This window comes from Astatotilapia calliptera, chromosome 11, assembly GCF_964374335.1.
Source record: "Astatotilapia calliptera chromosome 11, fAstCal68.1, whole genome shotgun sequence".
NCBI lineage: Eukaryota > Metazoa > Chordata > Actinopteri > Cichliformes > Cichlidae > Astatotilapia > Astatotilapia calliptera.
The window spans coordinates 35,793,290-35,819,169 of record NC_137432.1 but is presented as its reverse complement, the minus strand read 5'-3'; the positions used below and the strand labels follow the sequence as shown (position 1 = coordinate 35,819,169).

At 41.2% G+C, this 25,880-nt stretch overlaps 1 protein-coding gene across 1 annotated transcript; it reads right to left on the bottom strand.

Annotated features, from left to right (window-relative positions):
* Nucleotides 1–632: 632 nt before the first annotated feature.
* Nucleotides 633–24,806, bottom strand: nr2f5 (nuclear receptor subfamily 2, group F, member 5). Its single transcript, XM_026184338.2, has 4 exons — nucleotides 23,619–24,806; nucleotides 7,322–7,602; nucleotides 4,911–5,157; nucleotides 633–1,295 (listed from the first exon to the last, which is right to left on the bottom strand). The coding sequence occupies exons 1-4, from the start codon at nucleotides 23,983–23,985 to the stop codon at nucleotides 976–978; spliced, it is 1,215 nt and encodes a 404-aa protein (XP_026040123.1). The 5' UTR covers nucleotides 23,986–24,806; the 3' UTR covers nucleotides 633–975.
* Between the last annotated feature and the right edge of the window lie 1,074 nt (nucleotides 24,807–25,880).

The following is a 25,880-nucleotide window of genomic DNA, read 5'->3' as shown; positions in this document are numbered from 1 at the left end:
TCAAACTGACTACTTTTCAATGCAAGTGCCTACGCTTTTATTTGTATTCATTACAAACTCCTTCTCGCCCCTCAGACCCCACAACAAGTCAAATTATAGACAAACCAAACTTTTCTTTTAATAGCCAACACTATCACAAAAATACTCCAAACCGTATGATTTGTCAGCTTTGGCACAGGCTGCTGATAAGTGTAAAATTTGCTGGGTTTGTCTTTTTTGTTCTGATATTGACATGCCCGTCTGCCCACCCTCTGAACCTGAGCTTCCCCAATTGAACCCTAATATGCCTTAGATGTCTATGAATCGATGATATACTGTACATATGGACACAATCATGGGTTTTCTCTCCATATAAACAGTGCTAATACAAACACACAATAAAACATCCTCTGCAAAAGTTCAAGACATTTTGGCATTTGTCTTTTTTTAATGGCTTCTGGTTTTCTCTTTTTAAAAATTGGTATATTTACAACAGGCTTTGTGCTCTTGGCTGTCCCATTGGTAAAGCCCTTGCTCAGTATTCTCCATGCTCGTACGCAGATGCTAGCACACAGTTTCCGTATGTGTAGGTGTATCACCGAAAATGAAGCAAATGCTCGCTGAAATTGTTTGCATGGTTTTTGAGAATGACATCTGAAGTGAGTCCAACAGACCTGCTGGTGAACTGCGCAATAACCCATTCTACCAACCTGTCCATCTCACGCCACATCTCAAATGTAGACTCGGCTGAGGAGCTGCAACGGGCCACAAAGTCTCTGTATTAGCGATAGTGAAAGCTAGCCTGGCTTGTGTAACTGGGATGATGGTGTGTCAATGTCGGTGTTTAAAGCGGAATGGTGAGGGAGATACTTCTTCTTGGGAAGCTGAGAAGTTGAACGCAGACAATGAAGGGAAGGAGAGATGGATTGATGAGCAGTCAGGTCAGCCTTCAACCGTAATTTCCCCCGTAGCTTCTCCTTGGTCTGTCCTTCCACTTCAGGGCCCATTCTCATTGTAGTGGAGAGAGATCGGTCGCTCTCGCTGTACTGTGGGCATGTAGGGCCAGTTGTAGCTGGAGCCCGAGAGCAGCATGTCACGGAGGAGCGTCTCAATTGGAGTCTTGCCGACGAGGCGCACAAAAAACAGCTGTTCGATGACTGGAGAGGAGACAATGCGCAGGGACGGCAGGCGGAGGAGGAGGCGTCCAAAGCGGTTCGGCTGGCTGGGGTACTGGTTTCTTACATACTCCTCCAGAGCACACTGAGACTTCTCCTGGATGCTCTCCACGTGGGCGACGTCTGACAAGCCCATGGCGTCTAGTAGAAAGGAATACAAAGTGAAGATTTAGAACTGATATAAGCATTTATCCAACTTAAGCAGTAGTCTTTTTGTGAGAATGACTGTATGACATTAAGGTGAGTTTTGTGACACACTGACTTTCATTTAATTTTAGGCCAACCAGAGTAGTTGTGGGCTGCTTTGCATTTGCTAGGTTAGACTGATGGGTCAGAGGGGTTTGCGGCTACATTATAGCTTACTGTGTAGATTTTATGTTGAAGGATAAATCCGGTGTTAGCCATGGAATAATAACCAGTGTTCTGCGGGTTCCAGTATGTCATGTGTCAAAACGTAAGTCAGAATTGCAGGACGAGGAATAACTGCATAAGAAAAATGACTTCTCATACCATATTTTGGTTACTAATGTTCTGGATTAATGTTATGTTAGGCTAATACTGTTTGGCATATGATGAAATTTGTTCTTAGTGAAAGAAGCTTCAATTGTGCAAGATTTTAACAAAACCTTTTAGTATGTGGCAGAGTGGTGTCTTCACCTAATACTTATTCATTGCCAGAAAGAACCAGGATGTAACAGGGCATTTTCCTTTCAGAGAAATCTGGCTACAACTTGACAAAATCAAGGTTGTCACAGCGGAGATCTACTTCCACCCCTGTGGTCTGTGTTCACTTTCTCCTCAGCTGGGGAGGCACTTTCTGCCTTCCAACTCCTTCTACCTCTCGTCTCACCGGCCCCCACCTTGGGCAAGAGTCTCGCACAACCAAGAGTGTGTAACGCAGCACGCGGTGCTTTTCACACCCTGTGTGTGGAGCGGAGATCACAGGGGATTTTGCAAAGCAGGTCAGAGATGTGTGAACTCAAAACAAAGACGCATTCTACTGTACTCTGCCACATACTGTACGAGAAGTGGGAGTGCTCTTTGACCCTGCCCCCTGCGTGAACCCACATATTGAAGGCAGGTATTCGATGAGGGTTATTTATTCTCAAGCTTAGTCTTTCGATTAAAAGGCGTTGGCCCGTGAGTTTTAACCCGTCACCCTGCATCACAGGTCTCCTTTGTCTTCTCACACTTTGATCTGTCCCCTGTGTAAAACCCTGCCTCAGTTCCACAAAAAAATAATTAATTCACCTCATATTTTAATCAAGCATGTCAATCCCTCCCCACCCGCCCAGCAGCCGCTATTCTCATCATTCCGGGTGAATAATTGTTCCCACTTTGGTTGTATTTCCATCCACTCGGGAGGCAGATGGACTGCGTTTTTGTCAGCCCGACCATTTTGGAGTCCTTCGTGACAAGGCAGTCACTGCCCGGTCGGGATTAGCGAAGCTGTCTGTGTGACTGAAACCACTTCGTGTGCTGAAGCGACAGCTCTGTGGGTGCCCTTCTACGCCAAGTGCCGTGTTCTTTTGTCTGATCCTTGGGCACTCACCGGGTCATTGGGGGTGAAGGATCAGGGTGGCAGGACTGAGATGCCCGCTCTCTGATGTAGCTTGATCGGACTGGGCTTCACAGGGGGAGTGGTGGGAGGGGACTCAGAGGGAGGTGGGAGACAATTGGTGTTTGTCTGAGCTTGTTAGGTCATCCTACCAGGTCTGCAAGGGTCAGATTTATTAACAGGTCTATTTACGGTGTGTGCATGTTTACATCAAATTCAGGATTTGATCATTAAAGTGTGAATATTTCAGAAAGACATACAATATCCTGTTCGAGGGTCTTGCCAAGATGTGCAGCTTTTTAATGTGTATACATGTGCTTCTGCGCATATAGGGAGGTCACATGGGATGCTTAGGGCTATAGGGGTTATGTAGGTCATGGCGAATCCTCCTTCTCACTGAAATGCACCATACATAATTCAACTCCTGTGGTGGGGGCAGGGGTCCTGGGGCTTGGGTTGTGCTGGTCTTGGAGTTTAGGGTTTGGGGAGCGTTGGGAGGAGGGGTGGATGACTGGTTTTAATAATAGATGGGATCATGAAGGCGAGATGGCTGATGAAAACAGGCAAAAGAAGGGAGAGGAGGATCCTTGGCTACCTACATACAGAGAGCTTGGTGAAGATGCTCAGTAGGCAGAGAGTGAATCTGACAAGCCATGCAAGATGGGAAAGGGGGGAAAAAGCAGTAAAATAACACAGACGATAGACATCTCAGTGTTGGCTTCTTCACCATCCATTTCCCCCTGGGTCACAAAGCATGATCTCTCTCTGAAATATCCCAGATGTGACAGTATTTTGGCTGACACTGGAGCCCAGTGACTGCTGGGATAAACCTCAACAGGCTTTGTGTATAAGCAGGATCAAAACAATGCAGATGCCAGGGGTTTTGCCAAGAAGTAAAACTATTATATTTTGATTTAATTCTCTCTGTCACTCAGTGGGGAGGACATATTGCCACATAATGTAAGGTTGTGAGGCTCAAGAGCCCTGTTTTTCTAAGCTTTGGATGCAAACCGACAAATCTATTCTAGCATAAAGGCATTTTCTTTGTTGTCGAGTACTGTACTGTGTATAATAAGGGGTTTATAACACTGGATTTTTGGGTCCAAATAGTAGGCATGCAACAATACAATATAATGAATCTGTTGTTTCTTGAACTTTATATAAACAGATTCTTTTTGCTACTGTAAATTAAGAAATAAATTGCTTTTCAAAGAGTCGTTCCCACAAATGGACAGAATTCAAAATACAAATGCAAAGTTTATAATGCGTAGTGAAAGCTTATTCTTCTATTTAGCAAAACAAAGAGGTTCAAGTGAGGCACGAGCAGCTCACAGGGGTCAAGAGCTGCCTTTTACAGTATGACAAAGTGATCAAATTACAGTCAAATTCATGGAGGGCAGAGACCATGACTGACTAACAGCAGCATTTACATATGGAGCCAATGAGACACAATCTACTGCAGCATTAGAGGTCACCTCTCAGTCAGCCATAGTACTGGTTTCCATTCAAATGCACCTCAGACAAGGTGTATGTCGTACAGGGGTTTGTGTTAACAAACCTTTTGTTTCTTTCTTAAAGCTTGTATTTGCAACTTTTAGGATGAATCTGAGCATTTTTTTTATATCACCTATGGGTAGCAGGTATAGGTAGCACCTTTGCACAGCATTTTAATGATTTATAGTTGTCATTTAAATTAATCTACACCACTATTATGTTGTCATGACAAAAATATAATGGAATCCTTATGTGCTGTTTTATTCTTTTCACTGGTCGTTTTTCTCTCTGCTTAAGAACATCGTGATCAAATGTTTGCCTTGGCTGTGTTTAAATGTGTGTAATAACCCTGCTACTGGCCATCTAATTCAGGTTATGTTGTTAACATGATACTGTAAGCTTACATGTTCAGTAAACACAATGCTATTGTGCCAGTAGAAATCAGATTAGCAGGATGCTAATTCCTCCCTTCCTCCCTGAGCAAAACATACTCACAGGACACAGATGGCATCGGTCTTATACCCTCTCAGCTGATCTAAAGGACGATCAGAGGTGCTTTCAACGGTTCAAAGCTCACGCAATGATATGAAATAGTGGCAACTTGGTAATCCAGCTGTTTTTACATTTCTAGAGAATGTGCAAACCATTTCCATATATTACTTTACTTAAGTCTACTTATTTCCCATTTTTTCACTTAAACTCACCAGATGTAAAGAGCACAATGGACTTGAGACAAGAATATTCAGCTGTGTCGACCTGCAGGGCCTTCAGCTTCTCCACCTGCTCTTGGAAGACTCGGATGTGGTCCATGAAGGCCACAACACGCTCTGCTGACATAGGTGATGCGTGCAGGCCGGCCGCTGCCAACAGAGGAGCCACATGAAGCGGCATGGAGCACTGGGCAGCATTTAGAACAAAGAGTTCGCTCCATGACATTCGCAGCAGAGCCACCTAGAAACAAGCGGTATAGGATGATTATTACTTTTGTTCAGATTACCCATGTGGATGACTAATTTGGCTTTGGCCTTTCTGCTTTTAGTTGCAAATATAAAATGAATAAAGGCAAAATGTGTCTGAAGCCTAAAACTGTGACAGCCCTTTTGAGAATTGCTCAGAGTTTGAGCACTTTGAGTGCCCTCCAGTTAGAGTTCAGCAGGCTTCAGACAGCATTTACACCCATCACTGACATGTAACCAGAGAGCAACACATACACATTAATCCAGAGCGAAGAAGGACACAGGGTATATTTAACATTCGGTCATTTAAACCACCACATATCACCTGGAGATGATATGAATTTGGTAACATTATCCAATACTTAATGCAAATTACATACAAGAGCTTCATTCATTCAAACAGGTACCTATTCACTACAGAATAGGGAAGCACACAGAAACGGTGGAATGACAGAACATTCCTGACACGCCTACCCGTCAGAAATTAGACAGCTAGTCTGATGAGGTGTTTATTGTTACTTTTAAAAGATTGGAAAGGATACAAGAGGGTGAGAAAGCATGCACTGTGACAGGTAGAAGAGGATTAAACTTTTCTTATGTAACAGAAACATGTTTGGAGATGTGGTTAAACATTAAAAAAATAATTAGAATTTATTGAGGTGACCCAACAAGTTGTCATCCTAGGGCATCAAATACTGCTGCTCTATCAGATTTGGCCGGTATAACCGAGATAAGCACAGAGTGTCCTTTAGCATCTGTGCCCTCTGCACCAGCCGCAGTAACACTGAATGGCGAGTGTCAATAGTTCTCCTTGCAAAAGCTACAAAGTCCACAAAGTAGGAGGTTAAAGGGGCGATGGAGCAAGTCACAAGTTTGTCTGCCAGGAGAATGCAGTTTGTGTCCCATTTGGGGATTTCTATTTTTACTTCTTTTTTACTGGTTAGGTTTAGACTTGAAGTTCTACTTTGCATGTTTCCCACCACTAACTTTGGATGCTGGAAAAGTTACACATATAGTTTTAAATGTGATCCAAAGGGGTCCTTTACACATGTGGAATTCCTTCTCTCACCCCAACCGGTCGCAGCAGATGGCCCCGCCCCCCCCTGAGCCTGGTTCTGCCAGAGGTTTCTTCCTGTTAAAAGGGAGTTTTTCCTTCCCACTGTCGCCAAAGTGCTTGCTCATAGGGGGTCATATGATTGTTGGGTTTTTCTCTGTATCTATGAAGCGCCTTGAGGAAACTTTTGTTGTGATTTGGCGCTATATAAATAAAATTGAATTGAATTGAATTGAATTGAATTGAACAGTGACAGACCTGCACACACAGATGCCAAAGGGCACCCGCTGTGTATCTCTGAGACAGTGTTTGACACAATATCAGCGCTTTGATATTGAAAAGAGAAAACCTACATGGATTTTGATAACATGTCTAAAAAGAGTGGGGTTTGCAGAAAACAGCTGAGTGCATGCTGACATTACAGGTCAGAAATATTCAACATGTGAACTTGACATTAATGATATGTTAATGATTTGGTGCAGATACAGCGGACATATTTGTGATGACTATGTCTGTCAGAGGTGCATGTGAATATTTATAGGTCAGGGGATTACTCTGTGCCAAGACTTTATAGCTGATATAAATCTATATATGCATGATTGATGTCAGGTCGATCTGAACCAAATGTTGGGAGTTGAGGTTTGTGCCAAAACAGATGTGCTGCGACATGATGGTTAACAAAAGAGGAATAAAAATATTAATGTGTTTTTCAAATATTTATTAGCTTAGTTCTGTTCAAAATGTAAGTGGGGATGACATTTTATGAATTTTTAGCCAGTAGCTTGAAAATAGTGTTTTGAACTATGAGTTATTACTTTACTTTTTTTTGTTTTCTGGCATTTCTCTGTGCATGATCTATTAAGGAACAATTTACTATTGTAGAACTATATATATATATATCTATATATCTATATAGATATATATATAGATATATAGATATAAAATTATTTTCTTATTGCGAGTTAGATGAAAATAAATACAGATACCGCTCTCATGTTTGTGTGACTTAATCCAATATAAAGACTGAAAACAGTAGAAAGCAGTTAGCCTGGCCTGGTCTCATTCTCATTAGGTTTGGTCTACTCTGGTCATTCTTCACACTCACCTGATCCATGAGCTGCAGATCAGGAAAGAAGGGGATGTTCTTGGCCCACTCCACAGCGCTGAACAGCAGCCTGGCCGCCAGCTCGCAGATGTTCTCGATACCCATGAGGTTGTTCCCCTGCATACACTGAGCCCCGTAGCGAGACGTTGGGTACGGCTCAGCGCGAAGCAGCAGAGAGATGAAGCCCGACAGGTAGGGTTGGCCGTTGTACGGGTCGGTGCCATTGGTCAGGTACTGCCCTGGACTGCTCTGGGAGTTTGATGTACGTCCTCGTTGTACTGCTGTTTGAAAACAAAGAAGAGGATGAGTTGAACTTTTATCTGGGTGAACCTGAGACTTTTTAACAGTGCTTCAGCATTTTTATTTAATTACACAAGTCATTAAGGACTAAATGGGACTGGAGCACACTAATATAAACTCATATCTGTGTTCCAGATCCACTGTTTCCTCTGGAAGCAGGCCGCTGGATGTTTCTGGAAGACAGGCCAAGAACTGTGTTTTTTGCAATCTTCCATCAGTTTGTTATGAAACTTTTATCATTTAGCAAGCTTGTTATAGTAGTTTACAGAATTACTACATCCAAAGGGGCGCTGCACGGTCAAGGTCCTAAAAACCTGCAGGAGTAACAGAAGGGAGACGCAACGAAGACAGAGAAGAAAGAAGCAAATTGAGCATGTCAAATGTGCCGGGTGATCGGGGGGGCAGGATGGGGGTTAAGGGTTGAAAAGTGTAGCAACACAACATTTCTCGTACCCCTAAAAGTGTCAGCGCTCGTCTTTTCAGCGAAGGGATGGAAAGTGGCCAGGCCAAGGCTATTCTACAGTGCTGTTGTGCCTCAATGAGTAACGACAAGCAGCAGCTGGTAAAAATATAACACTTCTTCACACCTACATATGTTATGCACCCACACATGCATACACACTCATGGATACGTACGGTAACACCCCCGCCCTCAGTCCCTGCACTGGCAAATGGCCCAGCCTGAGGTGAAAGGGGCACGCAGAGGCCAAGCTCTTGCACACACACATACACACAAAGCCCTAACCTCCACCCCCACCCCCCTCTGGTGTGGAGCAATGATGATGCGGCGAGTGCTCAAAGGCCCATTTGGAAAACACCTGTTCAGTCATCCACTGTCTGACTAATAACTCCATCTTCAGTTACACAGAGCCAGCGAGAAAGGCAAGCGAGAGGAGAGACGCAATCAAAATGCAAAGAGGGGTTGAAAAAATGAGGCAAAAGGCTGAAATGGTGAGATAAGGAGGAGAAAGAGTGAGTGGAAGGTGATAAGTTGAGAAAAGGGAGATGGGGGCGATGCGAGGTCTGGGGAAGAGTGGAGCGATGGAAAGAGAGAGAAGGTGCAGAGTTCAATGTGCTTGAATATAGCCCGAGATGGGGCTTCAGATAGAAAGCTGTGGTTTACATAAAGAGACAGGTGGAGGGAGGGGGTGAAAGAAAAGGGAGGACGAAGGGCTTGGAAAATGCTTTTTAACTCTCCATCACCTGTCACCTCACACACAGCAGCTGTGCCAATTGAACGCACCATGGCACGTCTGAAAAACGAGAGGTCAAATCACTCATAAGTTATAAAAATGCCTTTAATTCTAGCCTGTCCTTTTAACAGAAAAAAATACCTCTGCACAAAAGGTGTTGACCTCAAAGTACTAGTTTTCCTTGTGAACTTGTGTCAACCCGTGTGCCCGAAAAAAGAATGTGATCTCTTCTGGCAAACAGCGCAGTCTCACTTTGCTGAGCTATGAAGAGGTTTTGCCTGTCTCAAAGACAATGTTGCACAACGGGACATTCCTCGTCGCTTGCACTCCAGCGGCTCCTGTCTCGCTTTGCAAAAGATGGCTGTCAGATTAGCCACATGCATCTGTCTTTGCAGGATTTCACAAACAAGGGAAAATAAAACTGCACTCTGAGCAGCAGGAGTGAAAGTGCTCCGAGAGCAAGTCGTTGCAATTTCCACAGAGATTACCTGGCCAAATATGGTTTTTTGTCACTCTGAGGTGCTTTAAGTGTGAAGTGAAAGACTGCTAAATCATACACTGCTGATCCTTTCAGTCAGACATTTTATTGTAATACAGGCTTGTGAATGATTTTCCAGATTAGAGAAAATGTTGCTTATAACTCCTTCTTACACAAAGATTTTTTTATTTGCCTTTTTAAAACCATTCAAAATCCCTTAATGAAAAATATATCTGTGTATATATGTATGTATATAATCTGACAGTGAGGTTTTTGCACAGAGACATCTTAGAGACACACAGGAAACATTGGGGTTCAGGTTGGAATATGTACTTCTCAAAGATTATGAAATCTTTAACTTTGCGATTGAATCAATAACAACATGGTTAAAGGGTGACTCTGATGATGGTAAAGGAGAATGGATCTGAGAAATATGTTCATATTTGCAGTTTACTGGGAGGCTTTCCTGAACTTGTCTTTTGCAAACTTTTTCTCTGTGAAAACATCAGCTGACTTCCTAATTTGTTCACCAAGAACTGTGTTAAATTAAGGTGAATAAAGTTGCTTTCTCTAAAAGCCAAATACAGCTAAAAAGGCTAAAAAGAAATGCTAAAAACTGCACTTTCTCCAGTGACCACATGGGGTTAAGTGAGTCAACCCCACAGAATCCTATAATGAACTTCAGAGATGAAACTAACATGTGGCTAACTTCCTCCTTCATTCCAATGCACAGTAGGTGATTTTTTTAATGTACTGTATACATTTTCTAAAGGCTTAAATGTATGCATTAACTGACAGGCAGTTGCCAACACAGGCAGCTGCTGCTGGTAGCTAACCTTCACTACAGCTAATTCTAAGCACTGAATTTGGACCTCTTGATGGTTTTCGTGTCTTTTGCAGCATAAAAAATAGGATAAAATAAAATAAAACACAATGGCCTTTTACAAAACAGCAGGTGACATGCATCCTTTATTTAGCTTATAGTATAAAAATGCTGTAGCAGATCCCAAAAAGGGCACTTTTAAAAAGACTCTGTCTGGTAACTTCTTTAGGGAGACAGACTCAAAAGGCGCTTTGGTCCATATCTAAGTCAGAGCACTTCTGTGACCTGAATCTGTCACTCTGTCCTGGTTTCATGTAAAAAAAAATCTTCTACTGCGAACAACCTGGTTTTAACTACTTTTGACTTTCCCCTTTATGCACTGAGTAAATTGTAAAACAGTGCGCCTGAACTCCAAGAGGAATTTATTAAATTCATCACAATTTAAATTGAAAGAAACAGTTTTTTTTTTTAGACCCCGCTGCTCCTTATCAGGGGCGGATCTAGAAGGGTGGCATGGGGTGGCAAGTGCCACCCTAAAATGATCCCTTGCCACCCCAAGTGTCACCCCAGTTTTGCATATGACAGTGTTGTTTATTAAAATAAGATAGCATTAACAGTTTGAGTGTAGTTACAGTCAACAGTGAATATAAATGCTAAAACTGAATATATTGCATAGTGTTCCCCCCCTGCACCATTAACAAATGGTTCAGCCCATAGCAAGCCATGTTTATGAGACAGAGCGAGTGAGAGAGAGAGTTTTTAGATGTGGCAGATTTGTAACGTTTAGTGTGGAGTGTATACTTAGTGTGTTGTGTTATGTAGTTGTTGTGTTGTGTAGTCGTTGTTTTGTTTTGTGTGTCGGTGAGGGCACTAATGAATGTCACAAAGGCACATTTGCAATGTAAACACTGTCACTAGAAAACCAGCTGAGTGATACACCTCCTGTTGTCAGGGCTGCAGGTTTATCCCTGTGCTGTTCTCCTGTCTTTTGGTGGACAAACTTATTTTTTACTGGCACACATCATTTGTGGGGCATCTTATTGCGACACCTGATTGTTCTCTCCTTTTAGTTTTAGTAATATTTTACAAATTCCTATACAAAATGAAAAAACAACAGCAGGTGTATTGGCTGCATTTTTAGATAAATAGTTGTATATGTTTACAAAATGTACATTTTACATTTGCATTTCAAGTTATAAAAATTTACTCAACATGTCTGTGTGGGGTTTTTTTTTTTGCAGTAAAAAAATACTACTAGGATTTTAAGTTATTTGTGTGATTTCATTTCAGGTCAGTAATACTAATGCAGTATGTCAGTCAAAACAACTAAATTAAGTTGAGCTGAAAAGATACCAAACAAGGCAAGGGAAAAGAATAAAAAATAAACAATTTGAGGGTGAAATACAAACGTAAACTCAAAAGGAGTCAGAAATTGCCGGTTGTATTTCAGACCTCAGTGGATTAATCCAACAAATCGTGAAAAAATTAGGTTTCAATTTTTGTTCATGACAGTGCAGATTTCTGACATTTTGTGTAATTTAAGCTGTAACAATGTGACTGTTTTCTGACAACAAACAGTGTAAACCTAAGTTAGACTTGCATTTGTAAATGAACCGCCCCATGTTGTGTAGCTCTCTGGATTTTATACTTATTGGGCTACATATTTATTCATCACACAGGCTGTACAGTACATAGCATCAAAACTCACGTTTTATGTAGCTAAAGTGTTTAATTATGTGGGCTACAGACAATAATTAAGTTATAGACTTTATTTATATGAAAAACGTGTATGCTTACTGCATTTGGATTATTTTAACCATATATAACCACCTGCATAAGTGTATGAAAAAAAGGGCTTCGATTTTGCCACCCCATTTGATTTCTATGCCACCCTAAGAAAATTTCTCTAGATCCGCCCCTGCTCCTTATGTCCCTTATTTGTGAATTCACAGCTATTGATATGTTCTCATATTGATTAGTGGTTAATCCCGCAGATGTTGGTGAATCTACTTGATCCACTTGACTTTTCAAAAGCCTCATTGTGGGGGTCACTCGTGCCTGAGAGGCAGAGCACTTGAGTACGCCTGACTAAAACACATCGCTCTCTGTTTTTACTCGCCTACAGCTGCTGTACAAGACTCTGGAACAGATAAAAAGGAAAGGGCAGAAGGGTGATTGGAGTAAGGTCCAAAGAAATGGAGAGGTAGAAAGGCCAGTGCAGAGACAAAGAGATGTGATATATTTACACGGAGATGGGCCAAGGGAGAGCAAAAGAGACAGAAATGACATTAGATAGAAACAGATGCCCGGGGACAAAAAAAAGGAAACAGAGAATTAAAAGGGGGATGGGAGTATAAGGTCAGATTTGAGTTTGTGCCATAATCCGTTTCCGGCTTTTTAATTGGTGGACTGTGCTTGACCTTAATGCAATTGACTGAGCTTGTCAGATAGTAACTTTAAAAAGATAAACAGTTTTTGTTTTTTTCTCTTAAATAAAATTAATCTGAATCCAAATTGAGGGCAGAGAAAGCAGTTAAAAAGGCAAATACATCCCTAAAACCCCAAACAAAACAGCATCCTGTGTAGGTAGGCCATGAAATGAGGGCAAAAGAATGAGGGAGAGGAGGAAAGTGCATGCAAACAGAGGTACCATGGGACATTTCAGCTGCGACTTTCAAAATGCCACTTCAGCAAATGGCAGCTGGCAGAGAGCACAGTTCGCTGCCTGGCTGCCCTGGATTAGCCTCTGGGTCAGACTGTTAGTGGAATTACAGCAGCTAAATACAATTAAGGCCTATCAACATTTGGACTAAAAGGTCACAGTGCCGGGGCAACACAGACGCATTATAGATTTGTCTCAGTCTAATAGCTGCATTTAATAAGTAGCTTTTCCATTTCTAAAACTTCCACTGGCAAGCAAACAATAAACACGTTTCCCAAAATGAAACTGCGTCCCTGAGTCATGTCACAGAGAGAGGTCACGTGTGTGTTTGTGTCCGTGAGGCGTTCGAAACTCCTGCAATTAAAGCAAAGTTTAAAAAAAAGAAATAATTAAATGTTTAGCTGTGACGCCAAATCTCATCTGATAGAAATGCATCTGGGCAGTTTAAAATAAGGATTTTATATGCTTCAGCACATGAACATGTGTGACCGAGCAGAAAAAGGAATGTTTTATTTTTTTCGCCCAAATTTGACCTGAGGTCAGTGAAGCGAAGACAGGGGTTTTTTTTCAACTTTCATTTGGAATTCATTCTCAGTTCTCGGTCTTGGAGCTTGTAAGCACTGCTATTAATCTTTTGGCTTTTTTTTTTTTCATTCATATTTTTTTAAGAAAAACTTGAGCCAGCTATTTCTATAATGATTACACTGTAGCTCGGGGTTTTGTGCTAATTCTTCCAAAGAATGACCTTTATGTGGTATCTACAAATATTGTGCTGTGTGGTCCATGGTTCACTCACCTAGCCCATGGAGTGGTATTGTTCAATAGCAGGCTCTTATTTTTTTATTCCTTCTGTTTATCTCACAGAAATATTTTAGCTACCACAAACACCATGAAGCACTTTATCCAGCACTTCAGGAAATCACAAAACAGTTCTTTACTAAAATGACCGTGACACAAAATTTTAGAACAACAGTGGATTTCACAGCTGTCAGTGAACCTATTTACATTTATTGGACCTAAAGAGCGGCTTCCCTCAGCTCCGATGAGCTGTGTGACTTTTACGGGTCGTTGTTTCAATGTGTCAGCCCACAGCTTTACTATTTTGGTTTGCTTGTACTCCTCTATCTTCCATTTTGTATACATAATGATGTTAACCTTTGATAACAGTGCATGCACCCTGTCAGGCATGAAAAAGTTAGCAGACAGCAAGGAAATACAGTGGAGCATTTGGTAGTTAAAGACAGATTTTACTCTCAGGAGCTGGTGAAGGGCAGAGTTAAAAGGAGAGACTTTTATTCATAAGAAACAAACATGAATGCTAATGTTGCTAAATTCCATAAGCTGGAAGTAACTTTATCTAAGGTTCAGGAGCAGGACCATGCCTCAAACGCAAGCCTTCCTGCCATGCGTCTATAAATGCCTACCTGTTGTACACACCTTTTTTTTTTTTTCATTTCCGTGCCCCCTCCCTCTCTCTCGGGGACGAGGCTTCCAAAATCGAAGAAACTGCAGCACGCATGTCACTGATCCTCACCAATCCAATATTCACTATCAAAATGTGTGAAGGCCTGTTCCTTCCTCGTGAAATAGATATGTTAGTCTTGTGATTGCAACACGTTTAAGCTGGCTCAGGTTGTAAAAATATCAGTTACTAATTGCCAGGGTAGTATGCAAACTAAATGCAGGTGTCTGTACCCTGCAGTGCAGTCATGGCTGACTGCAACACTTGAAAGCGATCTTAAGCCTCCTGCACTTCACTGTTTGGTTTTACAAAGCTCTATATAAATGAATGCAACACTTCAAAGAGAAATAAAATGTAGACAAATGAAAAGTTGGTCGATAATAGTATTTCTTCACTCAACTTCACTACCCTTTTTTTGGTTCCATCTTAAGAGAAATGTTTTGAGAACAAACCACCTGCACGCTGTAGGAGGACTGGCTGTGTCCCCAGTTGTCTGTCAAACATCATGAAGGAGCTGAGGTATGCAGCGAACGTGAGAGACACAACAGAACGGGAGCGCAGAAAAACCGGAGGCAGTGCAGGAGCGGCAGAGAAGTGAGGTGACACAGACAGAGAGAGACAAGAGACGTGGAGGGATGAGAGGAGCTTTGCGTGAGGAAGTTTGGTAGCTTTGCTGCATCGCCGAGGTTGCCTCATTCTTTCTCTCAGACTTTGATGAGGCAGTTCCTAAATTAATTAGCAAAGTGAATTCAGCCCAGTGGGTCTGATTCATGTTACACTTATTTACACTTCCACACGCCCCTCCTCTTGACTTTATTTACCACACAGCGAGCCACAGCAGGACTAAGATGTCCCTCTTGAATTATTATCATGTAAAGGTGCATTTGTTTATGGCGCATTAGAGCTTCATCTCCAACTTTTATTGGTACGGCTATAAATACTTCTACTACACTTCTACCCAACGGGCATGAATAAGATCATCAGCTAAGCCCCTAAAATATAAATGTTCATGGCTTCCCAGTAGTGCTATGTTAGGGAACACATGTGTGGCAGATTAAAGGAGAAGGCTGTTGGGGTGTTCACATCGCACAGACTGACATATTTAATGACTCTTTCTCGACTGTGCATTAGTACAAGTGACCTGAGTGACACATGAAAACAGGTTGAGCTACTTCAGTTGCAAGCAAAACAGTTCAGAGTCAGTTTGCTGGAGTGACTGAGTGAATGGACCAGAAAGGTCACATTACGTTTGCAGTTGTTGCATTGGTGATTCTGTGGGATGAGCAAGAAATGGCATCAGTAGTACACAGCAATACAACGCCTTAGCACTGGAGATAATACTATAGGCACAATTGTAACACCTTAAAATATATTTTGCTCATAAACTGCCTATAAAAGATGAATGTAGTAGTGATGAGATTTCTGGCTCTTTTTAGAGAATCGGCTCTTTCGGTTCGGCTCACTAAAAAGAGCCGGCTCTTTCGGCTCCGAACCAGCTCTTCAGGTTGTTTTGTTGCTTTAATTAATTTATTGTTAACAATAATATAAAATTATGCACAAAAGGAATTACTAATGTAAAAAAAAAAAAGTTGTTATATTTATGTATGTTTATATATAAATATATGACGTGGCCCCTAGAGACAAAACACGTACAAACTCCAAAACGCATTTCTAGCATTTCTAGCATAAGTGACCTAGGTAGCTCTGAACTTCCAAAACAGAGCTACCTAGATCACTTAAATTACACAATTGAAAGCATGAAAGCATATGTGTATCGTTTGTGTATTTATACACAAGCATTCATATATAGTCAAATTTTTAAAAAAGAGGTCATTTACCTGTTACTACCACACACCAAATCCGGTCGTTGGTACTTGCTGGCTTGTGTAGCCACTAGGTAACAAAAGTTCAAAACTGCCGCTAGCATCCTGGAGCACTTCTGTTGTCTTTTCTACGTGTTTTGAGTTTTTATGTGCTTCTGAGTTTTTACGTGTTTTGGAGTTTGTACGTGCTCCAGGGTTCGTACGTGATTTGAAGTTTGTATGTGCTTTGTCTGTAGGGGCCACTGTAAATATACTTTTATTTATTCACTTCACATAAAATGTAATAAATAAATCATATAATACAAAAACCAACTATTCACATTTCAACTTTTAACTATTTAAGTTTTCAGCTTTTTCTTTTTACAAATTTAAAGTGAAACAACACAAAACACTGCAAACCACAACACAATTAAATGTAAATTATAATATGAAAACTAAAAGAACATGCATATTCTTTGTCATATGGACCTGCATGAATAAACTTTCTCAATCCTTTATCATCTGCAACTGAAAATAGTTGTGGATCATCACTATACCTTGTTGTCCCTGGATCTCTTTCTCTCTCTCTCCCCCCCGCTCTGTTCCTGTGCAACTGAGTGTAACTACCGCCCCTCCCCCCTCTTCCCAGCGTAAAGCACAAGGCTCACCTGCGGAGTGAAGCGGAAATAAGTGCGAGAGAGAGGGTGAGAGAAAGAAAAAAAAACCACAGCTTGCGATAAGGAGCTGGCTCGCGTCATTCACGTCAAAGACCCGGCTCTAAGAGCCATTTCGTTCGCGACCGACCCATCACTAGAATGTAGCCGCCGTGCATCACCCATTGGTTTATGAAGCTAACTTTTGAAGCCTTAACACTCAGATTTTGGTCAGGACCACATTCGATTTTAAAGAAAATCTTAGAATCCGTGTTCCACTCACCAAAAGTGGAACACGGATTTATCCTTAAGCTTTTAATATAATTACCACACAGCAGGTCATATGAATTCATTGCATTAAAAATGCTTCAAAAGGCACCAAGTAGAGAAGTGACTCACACACAGTAGAGAGGCGACTCAAATTAGCAGTCGAACCATGACAGGCATCTGCATATGTCGTCACTCACCCATCAGTCAAATCAGACGCACTCCTAATATTCAAACTTGACTGGAGTTTAAAAGGGTGAGCTATTAAAAAATATCCCCTTACAATATTTCTGAGAGGGGAAATTAGCTATAGTGCCGAAAAACAGCTGTAAACATCCTTTTTCTGCTTTGAAGTTGGACTTTATAACCTTCTATGCCATGGTGTTGCCCTCAGGCAGCAAACCAAATTTTTGGTGATCATACTATCCCCATGTATTTATTTATTTTGTGACACAAAACACTTCAGTGTTCAGTAAAATGATGAGTAGCAGACGGTTTGACCTTTGACATTGGGGTGGAGCAATTATTTCAGGAGTCAAATGTGCATGTGACAGAATGCTAGCGACTGCTAAGAACAAAATCTTTTTTTTGTATGTTTAACTTGAGCTAAGCATATTTTAAAAAACACATGCAAGTTCAAGAAAATGTGAAGAAGTATTTTTAGTTAGTTAGGACAGTTTTCTTTGGGCAATAATAGTAAAGCAGTGGTTCTATATTTTGGTCCTCGGGACAGCTTGTTTTAGGTTTTTAGGTGTTTCAGTACTGCAAAACACCGGATTTAGACAGCTGTAGCACATAATACCCAGTTGGTTATTTGAATCAGGTGTGTTGGAGCAGGGATTGGGACGTGATGGGATGTGTAAGCGATCAAATCATGCACTAAAATGAGCATGTAAAAAGTTGCAGGAAATGAGGGCAAGAACAGGAAAGAATTTGATTGGACAGTAAGGGTCACTCCCTCTGTGAGGACAGGAAACTGGATGAGAGTGACAGCAGGTACGAGAGGATCGCAGAATCAGAATCAAGATTTTATGAAGGGAGATGTAAGGTATAGAGATGGCACGATACCACTTTTTTATGTCCGATACCGATATCATAAATTTGGATATCTGCCGATACCGATATGAATCCGATATAGTGTTTTTTAATCAACAAAACTGTTTTTTAAAATATCTTGCTGCATTTTGCAAGTCTGCAAGTTCATACTCAAGTTTAAAACAACAACTACACTAAAGCTATTCTGTTATACCTGTATACAAAAAAAATATTTCATAGTTCAGCAATACTGATCAATCTAATAAACTTAAACCTACACCATCCTCACTATTCTGGTATTTTAAAGAGTACTTAGCGTAAATATTAAGAAACCTAACTAATAGGGTTCCAACTCCCAGCAACAACAAAAATTAAAAAATTAAAAATAGGGAACCATCCCTCTCGCTCCACCTCATGATGCTCAATCGACGTAATCAACCTTAATTTGATGCAGTGTGAAAAAAAATGCACAGAAATTAATTATTTTTCAAGAAATATTAAATAGATTCAACATCTTTCTTCAACAAAATTGCAGACTGCACAGATGGTACCTTCCCAAAGGAAAAAGTACTATAGCTTACTAGGGTGTATATATTAGACTTAATAGTCACTATATACAGTAATTGACTTTATTCATTTTACATCAAATTAAAACTTTGGGTGTCAAATAATTATTTATTAAAAGCTCGACATTTTAAATGAGAATAAGAAAGAAAAGTATGTCTTTGTGCCCCCTTTTCCCTGTTCATGCCCTATCGGCCCCCCTGGCTAAACTTTGCTAGATCCGCCCCTGCACAGTTACCAGCGTCAGCTACGTAGAAAAAGATCCTCGAGTAGAAAGTAATATTAAATAAATTCTAACAACAGCTTATCAAGCTTAAACGTGCTGCTGTTGTTCAGCCGCTGGTTTCCTCTTTCTGGTGCAAAGTGGGCCAAAAGCAAACTAGAGACACGGACTCAGACAGAAAAGCCGATCAGCTGATCATTAAGCAGTTTCACGATTGAAGTAGCAGCCGGAGAGCGAGAGGCAGTCGCTTGTTAAGCTTAACACAGGAATGCTTTACAAACGTTCAGAGATGGACTTACACACTTGCTTTACTTCTCTCGGGGATAACTTTGTCGGAGATGAAATGCCAGGTTGCTAGCGAAGCTCCACATGCTATCCAGACCACAGACAGGTCCCGCATGCCACAGCCGCTCTATCACGTGATGCATACTGCTCCAAGTGCTAACGTTCTGAGGCGAGTTACGGCGTGTTGCAAGTTTTGTGAGGTGCTTTCGTGATATTTAATGGATCGGATTACATTTTTTATTTTTCTCCGATATCCGATCCAGTAATTTAGGTCAGTATCGGACCGATACCGATACGTAATATCGGATCGGTCCATCTCTAGTAAGGTACCAGGATGTAACGGTACTCCAAATGTCAAATGACAGAAACGTGACATCCACCTCTGTTTCATAGAGTTCCAAATATTTTTTTAAACATATATAAACAAGGAGCACCAAGTTCCCCAAACGTAGGGTGACGTGTTTTTTTTCTCTGTAAAACTAAAATTCATGGCGTAGAATAGGAATCTATGGGAAATTACTTTCTTTTTGTTACCGGTCTCAACTGGCTAACTGAGGAACTGCAGTATTTGGCACTTTTGCATTTGCTTCATTTTTCAACCCTGGAGAAAACTGTGTGGTTTTGCCATTTGACTGGTAGTCATTTTCCTCTGAGAGCTCTCTGGTAATGACTTAGCTCATGAGTCTAGTTACAGGGGTTAAGTGTTTAAATTTGTCGATAGCCAAACAACTGGGATACGTAAAGATTTTTAGTGCCAAAATTAGGCCAAACTGCAGTGTTTTGGTGTTAAATTGCCTGCTCGCTGTGGAGGATGGATTAGTTAATACCGTGTTAGACTTTAGCACTCCAGCAGGGTGTTTATTCACCGTAGAGGCCCCTGACGGTTCACACTTTTGGACTTTGACTTCAGCCTGTGTGTTATTAATGTTTTAGATTTGGTTGACCTATATTTTTCACTGCTGTTGGCATTTTGTGGGTCAGAGGAGGCAGCAGTCTCCCCACCGAGCATGTTCAGTTTGGGTATTACAGATTCTTGTGCTACAAATGGATGTTGAGACTATTTACTATCACTAGACTCCAAAAGCTGTGCGTGTGTCCACAAATGTTGCGTGCATACAGCTGATTCAAGACACATACAAGAGACAAGATGACCTTATCACTGTGTATGAATGAATTAATCAGAGCAGTAAACTCCCACGTGTCTTTTCCGTCCTCACTAAAGTCAGTGGCTCGTCCTTGCAGCGTGTTTCAAAATTAAAACATTCACTCTGGTTCAAAGGAACTGTCAGGCTGATTCTTTTTGCCTCTCTGCTTCCTAGTCATCCTAGAAACTGCACTGACAGAGGAACAAGTGGAGGTTCTATGTAGCTGCCTGGTGAGACAATGACACTAACGCTGCCAAGGTTTTAGGGGCTTGACTCCTACTGAAGCCAGCAGTGAAATGTTTGCTGTCATGCTGCTGAAAGGTCCCCTGGTTAAGAGTCTCCAACAAATGATATTATGTTCAACACAGCAGTCTACAGAAAGAGGTCAAATGTCCCCTTTGGGAAACAAATACCACTCACTTGAAAGCAAAGAATTTCAGAATCTGCCACAATCCACTCATAAAACTTTTAGCACGACTTCTCAGGCAGATCAATATTTATTTATTGTAGCAGAAATATCATGAAGCGCTGTCATTGATGAACTTGAAGCATGCGTTCTCTTGCTTCTACATGAGGCGGAATGACGAGAAGATGAAAACTAGGTTAATCACCAACTCTCCTCTGCTATCCAAAAACATAATCTTCCCATATCCTAATACTCCATCTGTGGATGAAGCCGGTGAACCATGTTATATAATAATTGCATAACATGTCCTAGCCAACTGCACCCACATATGACCTACATGCTATCACCGAGCACATTTGAAGGGAAGTGAAAAGGCTTCTAAATAATTAACAGAATGACAAATCAGCTCAACAAACTACATCTTCATGCACATCTGCTGCTTTATTTTAAAAGTATCGTTAAACTTTGGAATTTAGCAGATGTCTTGTGTAAATCATAATTTAAAAATGTGCATCTGTTTGAAAACTTTAGCCTGTTGAAAAAATATGAAGAAAACAATATTTATATATGCTCTCTACGGTGAGAGAGAACATATGATTTAAAAGTCGTTACACTTTTTCTTTAACACCCATCATCTTTAACTTCTAGGCTGGTTAATGCGCGATTGAATAATAAAGTTAGACGTCAGGATTTATTTTTTATTTTTTAATGTTTATGAAAAATCGTGTTTACGCAGTTTAGCTGTTTTTAACGCCCCTGAAACGTCTAATTCACTTCTATTTCCTTCTGTATTTGGAAATCGTCCTGCCATTAAAATCACAGTAAAAAATTCCCCGACAATGAATATGCTTTAGCAAATATGGTCCTAACTAGACAAATGATCGCTGATAAACAGAAGTCTGTCGACAAAGAGGATTTAAAGACAGCGATTAATCCAACTGACCCCAAATGGACCAACAGATGAGCTCATCCAGTGTAAGTTGACCTACTCCACATTTAAGCCTTTTGCACACAACTAAAAACCAACACTGCATCAGAAATGGTCAATATAAACAAGTAAATGAGCGACTGCCTTCAAAATGAGACCTTTCGTGATTTTTTTCACACTCTTTCTTCAGTCGACTGATATTTTCAGGTTTTATTTAAATGAGAAACATTTTTTTAACTTTTGGTTTTTGCCCGACTGAATTAGAAGAATCTATTTGTGCCAAAAGACCAAAAAACTGTGATTTCTACAGATGATGAGGAAATGCTTAATTTTAATGTCTCAGCCTCGCCAAGAAATATTCTTAAAAAATGGCTGTAAAACAGTTCATTTCCCATAAACGCCTTCTAAGATGTTACGCTTAAATTATTAATATTTTGCTTTCTTGTAACGTATTTATTTCACTATATTTTCGTGCAAACTGTGACCAAAACTCCCGTTCACTGATGTCTTTTCAGCTCTTTAACATTTTCCTTCTTACAGACTGAATCAGAAGGACTGGCTATTCTCCACGCAGCGGCGCGTCAGGAGATTTCCTCGGGTTCATTCAGTCGGAATGGAGCATGACTGAGTTGGTGTGGCTTGCGGGTACTTAACATGAGGTAATACTGTGTGTACAGTGAACACACACATACACTGCCAGAGGCACAGACTTCAATCACACTAACCCTTGAGGGATCATCTCCTCTCAGCTCGTCTCTAAGGAGAGCGGGTTATTTCCAACGTCTTTGTCTGCTATTTACATTTTGGCTGTGGCAAAAGGCGGCGGGGTCTGTCCTTCAACTTCCACTGCCTAGTGCCTTTGGAGGACTGCTCACGGTGACGCAGCTGCTGACCTTATTCTGTCCTCTGAGAGGGAAAATAAAAAACGGCGAAGTGTGACATCTTCATTAAAGTCTCTTGAGGACCGCTGAAGTCACGCCACTTTTTCACTCGGTATAATTAAAACCTAACTGCTCATATCTCACCTGTTCGCATATGGCTTATGTGCACAGTTTGTGTAACATCGTGCGTAATAGTAATATGACATTTCCATTATAGTGATCGGTCAAATTAAAAGTACCCCGTTCTTCTTTATTTTCTTTCCAAAATGCAGAAACTACTTTAATGAATCTATAACTCAACCAGAAGACATGCTGGTTCTTATTTTAAATATGCACAATCTCATGCTTCCTGATTCGATGCAGCGCTACCGAATGACAATACATAAGGGAAAGCTCTTCTCCAGCACGTTTGCTCCGCTCCTCTTTGGCACTAACTGACCCGTTGTTAATCCAACACAATGCAACAAATGTAGCGGCATCCTCTTATAGCGGCTCGGGGTGTCGGTGTGCAAACAGCATAATTAAAACTGCGTGACAAAGGGAGGATTTCACGGAACAGAGAGCGCTGGGATGAATGGTTCAGATTCAGTAAAAAAAAAAGTGAAGTGTGAGAAGGTCTAAGCATGCTGATTATAATAATAACTAAAAAGTGAAGACGCGTAAACCAGTCAGGGTGCATGCAAAACAAAAGATGGCACTAGGTTTTCTTTTACACACATATCTTTTTGTGTGAGCGTCACATGAATTTAGGTTTGAATGCATTGTTTTCTTGCAGTCAGAGCAAATCTGTCAAAGTGAAGACTGCCTTCGGTTTGTCTATTGATTTCTTTCGCCTGCTTTTGATAGGGGTTCGTCTGCACTCGTGTTTTCTTGTTTCAAATGTGTTTTTAAGAAGTAATGAAACAAGTGAAACCAGAGAAACATTTACATCTTTTACGACTGAATTCCAGACTTAATGGCACTCTTGTTTTAAAAACTGAGAATACTGCGCACAACTTTACGCACATAAATACGTTTTGTAAATAAATGTCTGCAGTGTTACAAATACAGTCTGACATCCGACACACACACACACACACACACACACACACACACACACACACACACACACACACACGCAGAGAGAGAGCGAGAGAGAGAGAGAGAGAGAGAGAGAGAGAGAGAGAGAGAGAGAGAGCAGCCAGCCTTACCTTCTCTCCTCATGCCGACTTTGAGGCACTTCTTCAGCCGGCAGTACTGACACTGGTTCCGGTGGTGCTGGTCGATGGGGCAGTCTCGGTTCCCCCGGCAGGTGTAAGTGAGGTTCCGCCTCACAGAACGCTTAAAGAAGCTTTTGCATCCCTCGCAGGTGAACTGACCGTAATGCTTCCCACTGGACTTGTCCCCACACACCATGCAGTCCACGTTGGGGATCTTGTCCCCGGAAAGTGCGTCGTTCCCTGGGGTAGAACCGTTTGGTGTTCCAGGTGCCCCGCCGGGCTCCTGGCCGCATATCTGGAGTTGAGACCCCGGATCTGCAGAAATGTTCTCTGGCCATTGATTTACTACCATTGCCATGCTATCCCAAAACACTTGGTCTTTGTTTAAACCACAGAAGCAGAGTCAGATTGCGTGATAGAGATCCGTCCTGACGTCTCGGGAGAAAAAAACGAGGGAGGGCGAAAAAGCGCGTCCCACTTTCCCCAGAGGTCAGTCTGAGCGTATCAGAACTGTGATTTCTTATTGTCGAGGAAATCTTCCTGTAAACATCTATCAAAGTTTACAGTAAAAGCAAGGTATCAACATGATCGACTCAGAAGTGCAAAGCCTACAACTCCCGATGTTCCTTGCTGCGCAGATATCCATAAACACGTTGTTCTTCAGAGCGTAACCTCTCGGGAAAGTCAGTCCAGTAAGTCAGAGTCTCTGCTGTCAAATTTAAAAGCCGTCTGATTATTTGCTTGCCTCTAGAATTTAAAGTTGGACAAATGAAACTGAATATAGAAGAAAACGTGTTGCCTCATGCGCCTTTCTTCAGCCACAAGCTCAACACTACGTCTAAATTGAATGAAAATCAGAATTAACACTGACTACATGCTCATATCATTCGATGTATTTAGTCCCAGCAAGCTTCTGGATAACGCAGCCCATGGAGCGCAAGTCCCGGGGAGCACGCAATCCTTGTTCCTCTTTTTCTTGCGCGCCGAGGTGACGATTTGGAAAGCGACGTCAGTGGGCGCTCTGACATTTATTTACCAACTACACGGGCGAAATATCTCCAGTGTCTTCTGGATGATCGTCAGTGTGGAAGAGTCTAAATAGAAACACCTCGCTGAACAAGCTTTGCCGCTCGACTGTACTATCGCTTTACCCTTCGACTGTCTGAGAGTCAAAGCTACAATTTCGGCAAAGTGTCACTGGCAAGGCTGCCTCCTACGGCTGCCCTCCACTGGCGGCGCTCCATATAAGGTCATAAATCCCAAATAAGGTCGTATCCCCTCCCCTCAGCTGGAGAAGTGAGAGCTTGAGGGCCCGGCGTGATAGGCCCCAAAAGTGTGGTTAAAAAAAGAAAAAAGGAAAAAGGGGCAACCTGATTGGACATCGTATGACTGGATGGGATTGACAGACAGTGGCGCTTGTTGCGATACAAGTACTTTTAAGTGGGCTCCATCAATGTCCAATAGAAATTATAAGCTTACTGTGCATTTTGTGCATTATAACCAATGACCAATAAGCAATTTTAAGAAGTTAATAAAATAGAAGCTGCTGAACACGTGTGGTAGCTTTGTAGATTTCTCTAATAATTTCAAATAGTTTTGTTCTTTAAAAAGATTTTACGTCTTTTAAAGGTTAAACCTTAATGATGGGAGTGAGAGACATTTTAAGTGGCTTACCCGCATAAAAGCCCATTAGTTGTCATTATTTAGATGCTTGAAGGCGAGAGGGCAGTTTTCACATTCCACTCCGGCGGGGCTCAAAGCCCCGTGTTCAACTTAACTCCCAGTTTAAGAAGTGCACAAATGAGCAGACGTCTATGGCATTGCATCTACTTTGGAAACTAATCTTAATGCATATGAGTCTTACAAAGGTTTGAATCCCACAGCGCAAATGCACAACGATGTAGTTTACGGAGGCGGAAGAAATATCGCCTACTAAACTTTTGGAATGAACAATATTTCAGTATTTACAGTTGCCTACGACTTAAAACGAAAGTGAAGTTTCGATTTTTTTTATTAAAATGAAAGTTTTGGATTTAAAAAACTATTCGACTCGTTAAAGCTTTTTGCCATATTAAAGGAGCATCTTTAAGAATCAGGAAATTGTGTGTTTCTTGAAATCATAAGTTATTTCTTATTATAAGTTAGAACATATTTCTGGTATTTTTCTGGAAATGTTTTTCCCACTAATGAACGACTAGAGGTCATGGTTTGCCAACTGTTTTATCTATACGCCACAGCCTTGTGACCAATCTC

Excerpts from the sequence above, each read along its gene's own strand:
- nr2f5 (XM_026184338.2), bottom strand. The coding sequence starts at position 23,985 with ATGGCAATGGTAGTAAATCAATGGCCAGAGAACATTTCTGCAGATCCG. Across the intron at positions 7,603-23,618 it reads AGTCGGCATGAGGAGAGAAG|CAGTACAACGAGGACGTACA; the intron begins GTAAGGCTGGCT and ends GTTTTCAAACAG. Across the intron at positions 5,158-7,321 it reads ATCTGCAGCTCATGGATCAG|GTGGCTCTGCTGCGAATGTC; the intron begins GTGAGTGTGAAG and ends GCTTGTTTCTAG.